Below are 15755 nucleotides of genomic sequence, written 5' to 3'. Positions count from 1 at the left end.
CACAGAGCTGCTGCGCAAGCAATCAGCCCCCAACCTAAGCTACAGCCATCTTAGGCCTGGCCTCACACCCTTTAAAAAGGCTGAACTAGGGGTAGCTCTATTGATCCAGAATATCCAGAGTTCCTTTCCTACCCTGGCATACTCCCAGTGAGAGAGGGGCTAACAAAGGTTGCCAGAAAACCAGAAGGCAATTCCTTTCTACAAGGGGATCCTGGACTGCTGTTTTAGAGCAGCTTTAAAGTCTGCAGGTCAAATCATGGCTCCCAGTGAGCAGCCAGAGTAGTGCAAAAGGAGTGGCGAAAGGCAGAACCCAGCCCAAACACGGCAGGAGCCAAACTCTCAGATGCAGCCACCTCTGACATGAGAGAACTCAGGTGCCCACCATGCAGGGCTGGCTCCGAAAGGGAGGAATAGGGAGCAGGGAGGGGATGGTTGGTGGATGTGGGGCACTGGGTGGTGTGTGGATGTGGAGTCCTTTTGTGGTGGGGCCCATAGAGGAATTTGGCACAGCATTGGGAGAGAGGAAGAGATCTTCTGCCCCAGGGGTCCTGGTGTGAATGCAGGGATGCTGCCACTTGGGGTCACAGCTCTGGTGGGAGAGCCGCTTCTGGCAGAGCCCCTATTCCCATTCCTGTGCAGGTGAGGGAATAGGAGCAGGAGGTGAGTGCAACCTTGGCTCTACTCCTAGGGGAAAGACAGTTCAGCTGAGCTGGTGCAGAGGGTGGAGCTAGCTAGACTGTTAATAGCAGAGGCTAGTAACAAGGGCAGCTCACTCCCTTCTCTGCTCCAGAGGCAGTATAGCTGTGCATTGCCCTTCACCCAGGGCAAGGTGCATTGCTTCAGTCTAGCCCAATGCCCATTGCTTAAATATAGATGCCAACATTTAAAAGCCACTAATAAAAACAAACCAAGGAGCAAGGGAAAGGGACACACTGTTTAACCCCTCTTCAAAATGCATGCTGCTAGAACAAGTTATTGCAGGTGGGAGAGGGATTAGATCAGCCTTTCTGAATATGAACAGCTGTCCTGAGCATATGCCATACAGGCTAATCCATATGTCACTCTGAAAACATTTTTTTTCAGCTACACTCAGCAGTGCAGAATTAAATGCACACAAGAGACACAGCTCGCCCCTCCTTTAAGTTCTGATCCTCTGGATAAAGTCCCCTAGACCATGTACAGAGGAGTGCATCTGGTATGCCATTTGTAACAGCCCAGCCAGAGCTGTGCAGCAATTACCAGTATAACTGAAGTCCTGTAGAACAGAGAGCCTTGGGGCAGGCAAATTTATTTTCTCTTTCCTGAACCACAGATATCAGCGGCATGCAGATGGCATGTTTACCAGTGAACTCAGCAAAATGAGAGGAAACGCACAGGTTCAGAAACTAATCAAGTCTCTCGTGGGATACAAGCGCAGGTAGCAAACTACACTCATGGCAAGTCAAAGAGGGTTGTGGGCACTTCTGTCTGTCAGTGCCTTTATCCTCATGCTGGAAATGTGCTGTCTGGAATGCAGCATGAAGGGTTGCTATTCACTAAGAAGAAGCTGTCTGTTTCCAGTTCTTCTACAAATCTCAGGCAAGATACTACACTGTATTGGTCCCTTCCCACTTGCTTCTATTGAAATTTCCAACATATTATAGCAATTGTGTTATCAAGACTGTCCCATGCCACCCTGCTCAACTGAATGTGTCATTAAAGGCAGAAAAAGTGTCACTGAGGCTGCCCAATGCTTTCCATTACAAGACTCTGTTAAGCATTGCTTATAATTTTGCTAAACTTTAATGATTTTGACTGAAATTTTCCATGCTGGGTGTCTCCCTCAGTCTCAGTTCTTTTTTTGAACGGACAGGGAAATGTCAAATAAAATTGTTCAGCCATTAAAAAAAAAAGATCTGAGGAAAAAAGGGTGCTTGGTCCACATTAAACTCTTATGGGCTTCTGTGTTTCACTAAGAAGCTCTAATACACCCATGCATTGAAGCAGGGACATTACATTTGGTGAAAAGGGCCACTCTGGTGCGAGGGATGTGCCTTTTGCTGTGAAAATCCACCTACAGTGGGCCAAGTTATGTGCCTCAAATGAGTCTGTATTGAGCATATGAGAACTAAGATTTTTCAGTTTGGTAACTATGTTTTCTGAAGATGCCAGCTGCTCTGATCATGCCCCACCCCTGAACTGCAGGCAGTAAGGACAGACAACCATAGCCCTGGAGTTTCCTAAGATTTAAATGCTTGATTTTGCAACCTTAATATTCCTTAAATAGAGAGAGGAAGTTAGCTGCGTTAGTCTGAAGTCAGGCAGAAGGCAGTATTCTAGAGTTATTCTCTATTCTCACCTTAAAGAATAACTCAGCATGAGCTTTTTCAGGCTACAGCCTACTTTGTCAGATGAAGCATAGTATCTGATGTTGTAGACTTGTACACCCTCTCTGAACAGGTTAGCCTATAAGGTGCCACCAAAGCCCTGCTTTCTGCCATGTCTTTTAGTGTTATTTGTATTACAGCAGTGCATAAAGGCCTGCTGCACACACAGACATAGTAAAAGAGACAGCTTGTCCCAAAGAGCATCTTACAATCTAAATACAGTCCAAGGTAAAGGATGGCAGAGGAAACAGAGGAAGTGACTTTCTCAAAGTCACAAAGCAAATCAATAGGAGAGCTGGAAACAGAAGTGATTCTTCCTGAGGCTAAGTCAAGTGCTATATCTACTGCCCACCTGTGAAGCCTTATCTTTAGGATTATAAGCTATAGGCAGCTGGGGCTGCCTTTTGATATTGGCCAACATTGTGAGCTGCCCCCATTCTCATTAACATTCGTTTCATTTACACATGGCCAATCAGATCGCGTATGGGTGCAAAAAACCTAGTGGCTAACTGAGCCTCAAGCTGCTGATTATTGCAATGCAAATGACAGCCACCACTGCTTCTAGCCATTGGTCACATAACAATAGGAGAAAGAGATTGCATGGAAGCAACCACGTCTAGTTTGTTCTTTCTTTGGGACAGGATCCTCATTAACTATCAAAATAATTCCTTTCCCTCTCATATTTTGGATGTTTGCAGTGCCCACCAATGGACTAGATCAAGACAGTGACACTGGTCTGGTGCCTAGGGTAGGCATGGCAGGGCCCCATCTGGTTGCACAGAGGAGGATGGGGGCAGCCTGGTCCAATTCAGATGCATGTGGAAATACGGTGTCACCAAGCCCCAAACTAGCCACATGGGGGGAAAGGGGCATAGCCTGCCCCAACCTGGCTGCACGGGGGGGAAGAGAGTATGGCCCGGCCACAATTCAGCCGGGGGAAGGGGACATGGCTTGACCCCAGTTCAGCTGCATGGCAGGAGGGGTTCCTGGCTCAGCCCCAATCTTGCTGTTCATGGGGAGGGGCTTGGGATTTGGCAGTGGAGGAGAACGATGGTATTAATGGCCACTGCTCCCCCTTTGCCAAATTTCCTGACCTTCAGGGCGCCCAATGGGCCACTTCTGGCCCACAAGCTGGAGGCCAAGTACCCCTGCCCTAAGTGATTCACTTCTTGTGAAAGTCCTCCCAGTACACTAGATTTTTACTTCATGGTTCTGTATTGGGGGTGGGGTGGGGGGGGCAGACTGGGATGTTACAGCACTTCCCCTCAGGGTGGCTGTGCATTGTGAAGAACTCATTTTATCTACATAAACCAGGACATAGAATGAAATGGAGAGACATGGTAGTGGAGTGAGGTGTATTAAAATTAGAAAGCCATACCCACAAATAAGTTCCTGTCACCATAACTTCATTGAGAATCTGCCCCATTACCGAGAGCCATATGACAAGCCATATGATAGTTTTAAATTCCTTGAAAACACTTGCGCCGACTCCAGCTGTGCAGACACCCACATCGCCCACTAAACTCCACTGGATTTGTTAGAGCTCAGCTCATCTGAAAGAAAAGTCTGAGAAATTTCAAATTTTGAGCTGAATCAGCCTAATGGATAGTTCCTAAACAGGTCTGGGATTTACTAATTATGAGTGGTATTCTGGACACATAAAACAGCTATCTGTTTGAATTTGAGCAGGATACTTGTTTATCATATAAGGGGTGAACATCAGGGGCTGGGAGAACATTTGTTCACCAAGGCACCCCACGGGAAGACAAGGAATAATGGACATAAACTGCTAGGAGATCACTTCAAATTGGATATAAGGAAAAACTTCTTTATGGTTTAAGTGTCCAAAGTCTGGAACAGACTCCCCCCAGAGGTGCTGCAGACACCTATCCTGAAGATCTTCAAAAGACGACTTGCTGAGATCATATGACCCTAGCAGTCTTTCCTGCCTGAGAGCAGCGGGGCTGGACCTGATGATCTCGTGAGGTCCCTTCCAGCCTTAGCTTCTGTGAATCTGTGACTCCTCTATGAACCTTAGCTTGTTGCAATGACAACACTCAGGTGGTCCAACAACCTAGGCTCTGAGAGTTGCTTCATGGAGCCACTCTCACAAACAAGTCTCAGGTCCTCTAATGAGAACCTGACTTCAGTGGCACTACATCATCTGGCATCAGTTGGGGATCCACTCACCTCTCTGTGAATTGGTGTGACAGCATTTGGAAGGTAATGAGGACATTGAAGAACAATGCTTTGGCGTTGTTTCTCCATAAACTTTTTTGCTAGTGTTCCTGAACCATCTGGACCAGAGGGACAGCTGGAGGAGACTGGCTTTATCAATCAAGCTGAAAATGACTTGGACTCAAAAGAGATGCTCACTAAACTGAAGCCTTTCCTGCACCATGTACAAAGTCTCAGAGGATGATAAAGAGAGAAATTAACCCTGTTTTCTTACTTGTTGAGCTTTCTCAGTACAACAAGAACCTCTGACCTCAGTTTCTCTACTAAGTTATCTCCATAAATCTATCTAGTCAAAGGAAAGAAACTCCCAATGGCACTGCTACAGAGGGACACAGAAACATTCTCTGATATGCTGCTGTCTTTGGTCCTGTTGTCATCCCCTTGAGTGACCGTCAACCCACCACATAGCTCCAGCCATGTCAAGAGAAACTGCCTCCAGAGCTAATGGCTGCTGTGAATTATAAGTCCAGTGTATAAGAGGCAGTGGAAGAAATAACACTACTGTTTCCCTGCATTATCATTTCTTCTGTGGGGAATTGCACCTTTAAGTGGTTCTCACAAGAGCCAGCTAGAACCAACAGTGTTGTGTGGCCAGAGAAAATGGCAAGTCTTGTGTAAGGGAAAAAGCACACCTGGGAGAGAAGATAATACAGCTAAGCATAGAGGCAGACCACAGTAAAGCTGACACCATCATCACCATGCCTGCCCCAACAGCCGAGGAAATGCTACAGAGTCCTTGAAACAGTGAAAACTATGGGGAACTTTAGGAGACTGGTTGAAACCTGTTGCTGTGTTGTGCAAAAGTTCACCTTACACAACGCTAAATTGTTACCACTCAGGCACTGACTTCTCTCAGAGTCCTTGTCTCCATCAGGGACTGGAGTCCAGAGCAAGGCTTAGAGCAGGACTGAAGACCAGGGGTTTGGGTCCTAAACCAAAGTCTGAAGAGCAAGCCAAGGTCAGAAACCACAGTCTACACTGAGTATGGGAACTCAAAGGAAGTGGATGGATAAGGCTGAAGCCAAGCAGAAACCCAGGCAGGCAGTGTCCAGGGCAGGAACTGGAAATAATGCTGAGTCTTAGTGAGGACACTTAAGATCACTCAGCAGAAGTCTTCTTAACCCTTTTATGGTTGAGCCTGAGTGAGGGCCCTGGTTGCATGGGGCAAGGGTTCAAGCAGTCATGGCCTGCCCTGGTCCATTTATACCCTGTTGAGGGTAGAGTTAGGCAGGTAGAGCCAATGATGAGCAAGGGCCAGAGAGCTAATGTGAGTGAGCGCTGACTGGCCTACCCTAAGCAGAGCCTCTGCACAGCTTAGCAGCTGGCTCAGGTCATACCTATTAAAGGGGCAGAAATGAACTCATGGAGAAGAAGCAGTGGGTTAATATAGGCCTGATTTTGCCTCTGAAAATGAAAATGGATTTCAGTGATACATGCACCTTCCCCTATGTCATCCCTGCCATTAGCTTTCAGACCCAAGTGCAGCTCTTCCCATTCACCTTCAATAAAGAAATGCCAGTTTATTGTTATCATGCAATCACTGATTTCATAGGCAGCAAAGGCAGAAGACACAAGATGGTGACTTGTACCATTCTGGGAAAGATGCAACTGAGGGATGTCTGCTGTGCCTTGTAGAGATATCCAAGCTAATTCCACTCAAGCTAGCAGGCTCTGCTGCCATTATTAGCTCAGGTATCTCTATATGGTACCGCATAGTGTACCCCCTCTTACCATCTATGTAGATAATTCTTTTTTGTACATCCAGCTTCTAGATGTCTCTGAGTGCTACCACAATTGCAGGTAGCTCATTAATTATGATAAAATCAGGAGGCAAAACAGTGAGGATTCCTGCTATACAGGAACTTGTTTCTGATTGCGTTGGTAGTTATAAAAAATGCACAGGGAGTTACGGTGGTGCAGGCACTAAGGTGTGCAGTTAATAGCCCAGAGGTTGCTAATTTGAGGCCAGAGCCAAAGCGCTCATGGCCAAATCCGTGAATTCTGCTTAATACCTTGTTGCACAAGGGTGCAAAAAGGAAGGAAGGATAAATGTGTCAAATTTAGGAAGCATGGTGGTTCCTCCAAACATAATATCCCCTGGAAAAACAAAAGGAATTAGTGTAGCTGCTCTTGCAGTGGCTGCTTTGCTCCAATGGCAGTATCTTTTTCCTTGCAGCTTGGCCTTTGTACAAAAAACAGTGTCCCATTGCAACATTGACCTTATAATGCTAAGCTTTAGCTCCAAAACTTTGCCTCATCACCTTCATTAACTGAATTCTCCCTTCTTCTCTTCCTTAATCAGTGATAAAGAAGATGGCTCTCAGGGATCCGTCAGCCTAGCAATACCAGGGAAATATGAGAGTGACAGTGACTACAATGACTTTTGCTTCATGTGGTTATACCAGAGCTTTTTGAATGATAGGTATGTACAGTGAATTTCTGATCTAAGTCCTTCTGTGGACCACATCATCATAGTACCTGAGGGTTAAATAGAAAAAACAAACAACCAAGACAAGAGTATAGATGGAATTTATGTGCCTAAATCCTACATTACACTCCTGATAATATCCAAATCAACTGCCTCTTAATCCTTGAAGGGTCTAAACTCCAGAGATGATGCAATTTATTATGTCAGGGTTGCTTAGTCCATGTGTACAGAAGTGCCTCAGTCATGACAGAGCTAAAGAGCTTAGCACTGGACTTGCACCAAAGTCTCATTGGCCTTCTAAGTCCCCTGTGGGGCTTGAAATGTTACGCAGCCTTAGAGCACACCTAATAACCACTGACGGGATGAGGGTCCCTGCAAAAGGTAGTGGTGGTCTCCCCTTTCTTGTAAAGAGCCTGGGGGCCAGAGGCACTCTTCACCCCATTACTCCCCGCTGACTCTGCACTGCCCAAGATTCACTGAGCCACAGAGCACAAACAAGAGCCTGGCTCTGTAGCCTAGAAATTCAGACTCTCACTTGGTTCCTACTCCTGGGATGGTTGATGCATCCCATTCAGTCAGTGTTTCATGTGAAATACGAACACACTGGAGTTCAAATTTTCCCTTCCCAAAGCAGCACCTTCAGTGCTGTGGTAGACTCAGGCTCCCTCTCTCTGAACCAAAATTGTGAATGCCTGGCTCTAAAACAGCAAAGCTCTGACAAGGAGAGAATGAAAGCATCTCCCCACCTGAAAGCACGCGTTACCATGTAGTTAAGGGTTTTCTCAGAGCAGGAGGGAAGTGTGGGATCCAATCTTCTAATGCAGAGGAAGGAAATAATCCCACTTCCTACTTAAATCCTGGAACTAGTAAACCATTACATAAAAGATGGGTATCTTCTGCACCTCTACCTTTCCAACTAGTTTGAACAGGGTGGGGGATGATCTTTTCAATGTGGTTGTGTAAGGTATGCTCAAAATATGCCTAAAATGCCTCAATCCAGATTGGGCTTAAGTGTGGGCTGAGGGCTGAGCTGTTCAGATTGAGGAATTTCTACACATGTGCAGAAACAGAACCCTAGATATTTTAAAGGCTCAAAGGGTACTTTAAGGTTAAAAATGTATGGCATCTATGGAGTTTAAGGGCCTCAAGGGTTAAGATTGGGAGCTAAGGGAAGTTTTAGGTTGCTCTTTTGAAGATAGGCCAAATTTAGCTGCTCAGTCTCCTCTCCCCTCAAAGGACTGAAGTGTTTAGCAAAGCACTTGTTGATGAACAGCTTTATCTTCTATCACCTGAGCTACTCAGGCTCATATCCCTAGTTGTATTATGCTTCTCTTTTGTCAGTGTCTTCTCTGGGGCTATTCACAAAAACAAGCTGGGCATGTGCTTAGAGTGGGATTCTCAAGATGAAGGAACACAGGTCACTTATGCCCAAACCCTTTTGTAAATTTGGTCCTTTACAGATATAGATCCATGTGGATGCATTTCTAGAGATCTCACTAAGCTGTTTAGGTGCCTAACTCCCAGCAGAAACTAGTGGGACTGCAATATCCAATGGGATTTTCAAAAGCACCTAGGTAGGTGAGACACCTGCCTGAATCTTAAGGTGGCTAAGTATCTTTGAATATTGGGACCTGCTTCTGTTAAGTGCTTCTGAAAGTCCCATTCTTAAGCAAGTTGTAGAACTGAATACTGTTACCCAGATGACAGGTAAACTTGAAGGCTGGCTACTGATAAAAGAGGCAGAAATAGGTTTGTAGTCTGCTCTTTTATTTACTTGCACTTCAAAACGCAAAAACCAGACATGTATCCCAAAGTGTATCTGGCTACCTGTGACAGCACAACATAGATTCTCACCTATACCAGCTGAGACTTGAGAGGTGTGAAGATGGTGGCACGCAGTTCAGCAGCAGGTTCTTTTGAATTTGCTGACTTTTAAAAATTTCCCTCCAGTTTATATCCCATATTTATAGAGGGCTGGTTCTAATAAATGACCTCTGATTGGTTTTACTTAAATTTCTTACTGAAATTTTTGGAACTGGACTTAGTTGGGATTTATGCTTCTATAAAAATTACACTCCTGGAGGGAAAGATTCTTACCTTTTTCCTTCACCATTATGGAAGTGCTTGCCCTTACCCTGTTTTTCTCTTCCCCAAAATGTATGGTATTCTGTAAACAGGGCTGCTTTGTTTCTTTCCAACTTACTTAGAAGCTTAACAAAAATACAGCCACTGTAGCAAAACAGCATCTAATACATTTGATTACATCAATTACCATAAACTAAAGCTATGGTACAGTATTTCTGGATTATATAGTCCAGAATGGTAATGTCTTTTTTCAGGCCTTGTGCTTTTTTTAATTGTATTTGATTACTGGTTTAGTTACATATGTTGATTGCTTCCTTTACCTTGCTGACCAAGCTAGTTGTCATATTTACAAAGGTTCACTTATGGTCACTGAGGAACAGGCTTTGGGGGCCTTCTGCTTAGCTACACTTCTACGGTTTCTATGCCAGTAGTCTCAAGTGGTAGTTATTATGGATTTGCAAATGTTTTAAAGTAATGGTGATTAATTATAAGGAATGAGGGTGGTTTGCATTAAATCCAGTGTTACAAATGTAACATTCTGGTAGTTTCTATTAAATCACTATAAGAGCAATAAAGATAGCCTCAAAACAGAGTGTAGAAGAGGAGAATGAATGAACTGTGTTTGTGGTAAACCTGTGCTGTAGGAATATATACTAGCAATCCTTCATTTTAAGTGGAAGGATAGGGCCCGATCTTGCAAAAACTTGGTCACATGAGTAGAACCACTAGTATCAATGGGGCTACTTACCTTGTCAAGCACTCTCAGGATTGGCCCCTTAACTTTTCACAAAGCTGTGTGTAACTCACTATTTATTAGTTCATACTGATTAACACCAAGCCTACAAGTTGAATTCTCTGCGTGTGAATCGGAAGTGCTTGGGCTATGACAACAGACCTAGAGCTAGACTGATTTGTATGAGCTGTGGCTCTGATCCATAGATTTTTTTTTTTAAGTTAAAACCAAGCTGGCATCATTCCTCACCTCCTGGTGGATTGTCTTCTTATGCTTATTGTTGAGCCTGTATCAAACTGTTTCACATTCAGTGTTATGTTAACAAGACACACACATCAGAGCTGTTGTTTGCACAGTACTCGGAGACAATTCTGTATTCTCAAGCCAAGCTGGAATGTCGCTGTCTTCATATAATTGCTGCCAAATTCTGTGCAATAGTGCAGAGTAATTTCATAGTTAGGTATGTCAATAGAGCACCCTAACACTCAATTTCACCTCTTTTAAAGTGAAGAGGACACCTTCCTTGGAGATTTGTGGGCACAAAGAATTGTATAACAGATAGTTAATAAAAATAATAAATTGGGAAAATTCAATAAAATATTCCTCTGATAATGGAGAGATTGCTGATTTTGGACTAGGCCGTTTTCTGCCTACTGATGAGAAACTGATCTAATGTAATTAAGTTAGAATAAGCTTTCTATAGCATACTGATTTGGTTTGTTCTGAATGTTGTGTCATGCTGATTTAATTTCTAAAGTTGATACTGCAGCAGAGGTGACTTGGCCATTGCTAAGGCACTAGACTGGGACTCAAGAAATCGAAGTGTAGCTCCTGAATCTGCCACTGATTTCCAGTGTTGCTTTGGACATGTTACTTAAGCTTTCCATAGTCTTTAATTCCCTACCTATAAAATGGGGGCAATGCTTCTTCTCTTCTCCCATTTTTTGTCCAGGTAGAATGCTAGCTCTTTGGGGCAGGAGCTGTTTCTCATTTCTATGCTTGTGCAATGCCCAACACAGTGGGCACCTGATCTTGGTAGTAGTGGGCTACCACAATTTGAGCACCGCAATTCTCTGGTGTTTCGTTGGCTCTTCCTTCTGATTTCTAAGTCAGCTTCACCACCAACCTATTCTAATTTCTGCTGGGTACTGATGTACCCTTTGGTTCTTTTCTCTACTACAGTGGCTCAGACAGCAATGCAAGGGAAGCAGCTCAAGTAACTAGCCAATACATTTGCCCTGCCTCCAAGCAGCTGACTGCAACGAAGAATGACGAAGAATCCGATTTTGACTAGGCACCAGTGACTGAACCTGCAGTGTGTGGGGTGAACCCCATGTATACCTGGCCTAGAAATAAATAAGGAAGCTATTGAATCTCCTTCCAGGATAAAAGTATAAGGGGGAAACCATAGAAGCAGGTAGAGTCATGGTATCGTGATAACTCATGTAATCAAGAGCAATGTCTGTGTGTGAAATTGGGGGTGGGGGAAACACTAGCTGAAACGTAAATTATGTAAGTAGCTTCTATTGTACTTTATTCTCTGCCTGCAAGTTGCTGGAGTTTAATAAAGGTTCTTTAGCAGCCACCATGTTTTGGATTCTCTGGTCAAGCACTAGGAAACATCTGAGACTATGGTACCAAAGCCACTGGAGGGGTTACAAGGGCAGGGCAAGAAGAATCCTTCCTTGCTTGATATGCCTATAATTTCACATGCATTCATATTGGCATTTAGGGCCAGATCCTGAGCTTGAGTAAGAAGCATGAGTCTTGTGAAGTCAGATTTACATCAGCTGAAGAACTGATCTCCTGTTCAGCTCAGTACATTGATATACCATGACAACCATTCAGTACAATCTACAAACACCATTATTTCAGTCTCACAATTATCCTGTGCCTGATACTACATCATTATAAAGACTGGAACTCCTCCTGCCCCCCAAGACTACGGCCCCTAGCTTAGCAGAAATTTGCAGATATGTGGTGGGTTTTATATCATAAAGCAGGGACGTAGAACTCATCTGGGCCTACTGGTCTGTGGGCTGGATTAGGCTCACAGACCGGTCCTGCCTTCTGGATCCAGCGCATGTCCTGGAGTGGCCAAAGTATGTGCCATGTGTGGTACATCCTACTCTGACCACTCTGGGGCTCAGGTACATGCAGGAGGCACTCTGCTTCTCTGGGGTGTGAGCTGCAGTGGACACCATGGGTGGCGCGTGGAGCCATGTGGCACACCCCACATGCTGCCTGTCAGTCACCTCTGAGACCCAGGGGCAGCACCAGGGGCCAGATGATAGCTGTCCATGGACTAGAACCAGCCTGTAAGCTGTATCTTTGACATCCCTGATGTAAAGGAATTTTTAAGGTCTCAGTGAAAGCTATTTTCTAGGCTGCTGTGGTAGAAACCACAGGTATATATTTCCATGCTATCTTGACTCTATCCATCCATTAATTGGAGTCATGGAGTCATAGAGAAGTAAGGCTGGAAGGGACTTCCAGAGGTCATCTAGTCCAACCCCCTGCCTGAGGCAGGAGTACTCTTCTAACAACCAAAGACCAGCACAGCAGTCATGGAGAAAGCAGGAATTAATTCTTAACCCTTCATTAAGTTTCCATATCACCTGCATGCCACACTACCTATCTGGGATGCTGTGACAGGACGACCTAGAGGTGCTGTGACCTCCCCTAGTCCCCTTGCCTACCATGCCAACCCAGGTCTTGAATGCACCCTCTATCTCGCCCGCCACGTCTTTGATATTATTATTAATGGGAGGCTGCCTTCCTGCCCTCCTTGGCACGGGGCTGGTCTCGCTATACCGGGATTCCGTTCTAAGTAGCCCGCTCCTTCTCGGGCCTACTTGATATACTCGTTCCTTCTCTCCAGGGCCTTCCACTGGGCTCGCCCCCTTCCGGGGCTTTCCCCTCACAGGCCGTGCCCCACTGGGGCTCTTCCCCTCTTCTAATATACTCACCTTCTCCCAGGGCCTGTCCAATGTCCAATGTACACGCCCTCTCCCAGGGCCTGCTCCAAGATACTCGCGCTCTCCGCCCACACCGGGCCTTTGTTTGTGCCTCTCATGCTCCCCTGCCTGCACTGGGCCCTTGCTCACACTCGTCGCCCACACTGGGGCCTTCTTGCTTGTGCTTCTTGTGCTCTCCACCCCCACTGGGGCCCTTGCTTGTGCCTCGCATGCTCCCCTGCCCGCACTGGGGCCCTTGCTCATCCCTATATCGCCTAAATCTTAGGCCAACCTAGCTATCCTTCTCTCATCCCTGTCAGGGTCCTCTCCACCCTGTATCCACACGCTGGTGCACAACACTGCCCTGCTTGCTCTAGCAGGGCTCTTGCTCCTTAGGCTGCCAGAGGGGACCTGGACTCTGGCCTCAGCATCCTCTGTTTATAAAGGCCAGGCCCTGGCCCCTTCTGGTCAGCTGACACAATCAGCTGCTTTAGCAACTCACACCTGTGCTGCCCTATTGAGTAGCAGCTAAGCCCATGTTACTGTTAGAATTGCACAGCTTGCATCTTGCTCTTGATAAGAAAAGAACACTGCCCAAGGTTCCTCTTTCATCCTCCTTACTCTTTCACATGCTGATTACAGAAACTGGAATTTAACTGCATAGCCTTGGGGAATAAACTGTTGATGAACTCTTGTGGTATTGAGCATGCTTAATTAGCTGTTGCATATTTACCTCTCCGCCCCCCCACTCAAATAACTAATTATACTATACATGCGATGTATGTGATGATGTAGTTACATGTATGTTTGTATGAAACGGAAGTAAGCTGCAAGAACTTCTGCGTCTCTGCACACGCCCAGGAGATTTGAGAAAATAAATGCCGCTTACAAACACAATCAGGGGTCAGAGTTAATTTGAGCATCTAGCTCTGCTCTGACCTTTGTTTGCAAGCAAATAGACCCTTAAGTGCCGACTGATGTCTGTGTGTCTGTGATCTCTGCGCGCCTCCAGGGAACGAACCGCCGTTTGTGCAACATTACCATTATCAGTAGCAGGCACCTTAGTGCCCTGCTACAGATGCTCCTTTTGGATATGCCAGGGTATCCATCTCTCCTGTCAACACTTAGCTCTAGCAATAAGGCAGCTGAGGTCCCCACATTAAGTATTTGATAGATGAACATACTGCTCAGAATAGTTTGTGTGTGGTCTGTTCTCCATTGCTTAGGGTGCAGCATATCAGAGAACTACTATTCCAAGTCATTAGTCTCCATCTGTCTCTCAAATATACAGCTCCATCTCCTTTTCCTTTATGGAACACTAAAGAACCATTTCCACATCTCAAAAGCTACTTTCTATTTACTGTGGCATGTCAGATCCTATTTATTACAGTATGCAGAATTCAGTCAGAGTTTTCCATCATGAAAATGTCAGCACCATCTCGAAGGAATGGTTGGAATGATTCAGACTTTTTGCTAAGGCACTAAAGTACATTTAGTAGATTTGGGAGTCTTCCTCACACCGCTTTAAAAATCTCAGTCTTGAACTTATTCAGGTGATTAAATTTGGCTTTGTAACCTTCATTCCTTACCAACATTCAGGCCTAGCTAATCCAGATCCAAGCAGTTAATCTAGCTCTTCCAACACTCATCCTAAAGAATCATCTTTGCTAGGACATGCCTTAATAATTGAGTGAACTAGCAAGAGGCTTGCTTTGACCTACTGCTCACCACAGGTAAGGGCAAGTCATATGCAGTATTGTGCATCACAGGTAGCAGGTAGCATTTCCCCACAATGGGATGTTGAATGAGACTTGCACTGACCTGTCAGGCAACTGGAGGGGGAGGACATTTCAAAATATGACTACTTTTCCTGACGAATGTGAACCTTCAGCGTACCACAGCATCTACAGAGCTCATTGGCATTAACCCTGCTTCAAACAAGATCTGCCCTTGAGGATCAGCACTAGATCTTCTTCCTGAGTGAGTCAGCATCATTCCCAAGAATAAATTATTCCTAATTTAGGTACAAAGGCTTGAATAGTTTGGCTCTAGTAAATAAAGATACAGGCAAGGCATTGACATTGTGAGCCCATTCCAAAGGGAGCAGAAATAGACCCCTTCTTTTCTGACAGTCTCCCACAAGAACACAGACTGGGCTACAGATGATGCATGTGCCTTAGAGACAGAGGAAAAGATGCACAAAAAAAGTCAAGTGACCTTGTACTGTTACATCACCAAGGCTTCATAGAGAAGTAGGGCTGAGATGGACCTCCAGAGGTCATCTAGTCCAACCTCTTGCCTGAGGCAGGATCATCTCTACCCAAACAATCTTATACAAACCTGTTCTCTAAGCTATTAGCAAAATTACCCAGTCAACCCTGACAAAGCCACAAAGCATAACACCTTAAACTGCCGTAGGTAAAGCTGGGGGACCATGGTAGCCAATGTCCTGCTGCTGCAAAGGTTGTTCAAAAATGCTTGAGAGATCCAAGGAAGAGGGAAGTACTAAGTCTGCTACATAGGAAAGCAAACCCCCCAGTCTTTGCCAATCTGATTGTGGAGTAAAATTCAAAAGCAGGAGCAGAACAAGGATGGAGAGGCAGAAGTTAGGGCGGGGTAACATCTTATGTAGGTGTGGCAAAGATATGGCCTGCAAAGCCCTATCATCTGGCTTGCCATGCTGCCCATGAATCTGAGACTGGATCTGCATGCTGCATGCAGTACAAGCCAGACCAGCCCCTGCAGTGCACATATCATGTGGGGCTGGTCCAGGGAATTCACTGCATGCAGTGTCTGCACCAGACTGGCCCCATGTGCTGGATTGGATCCTGGGGCCAATCTGTGGACCCAATCTGGTGTGAGGACCAGTCCCATATCACTCATCCAGCCAGTGGACCAGCCCTGCAGTACGCATCTGGCCGACAGGGTCTGATGAGCTTAACATCCAT

General features: G+C 45.4%; 1 protein-coding gene across 1 annotated transcript in view; it reads left to right on the top strand.

Annotated features, from left to right (window-relative positions):
* SCT (secretin) overlaps positions 1-11393 on the top strand; it is a 16003-nt gene extending 4610 nt beyond the window's left edge. The window contains exons 3-7 of the mRNA XM_019547170.1: positions 1313-1417; positions 2060-2067; positions 2536-2556; positions 6954-7026; positions 11033-11393. Of these exons, the coding sequence (XP_019402715.1) occupies positions 1313-1417; positions 2060-2067; positions 2536-2556; positions 6954-7026; positions 11033-11144 (319 nt within the window). The 3' untranslated portion in view covers positions 11145-11393. The remainder of the gene's footprint in view (positions 1-1312; positions 1418-2059; positions 2068-2535; positions 2557-6953; positions 7027-11032) is intronic.
* The last annotated feature ends 4362 nt before the right edge of the window (positions 11394-15755 follow it).

The sequence above is a fragment of the Crocodylus porosus genome, unplaced genomic scaffold (genome assembly GCF_001723895.1).
Source record: "Crocodylus porosus isolate Cpor-Errol unplaced genomic scaffold, CroPor_comp1, whole genome shotgun sequence".
In the NCBI taxonomy this organism is placed as follows: Eukaryota; Metazoa; Chordata; order Crocodylia; family Crocodylidae; genus Crocodylus; species Crocodylus porosus.
The sequence above is the reverse complement of the archived record's forward strand: the minus strand, read 5'-3'. Positions and strand labels throughout refer to the sequence as shown.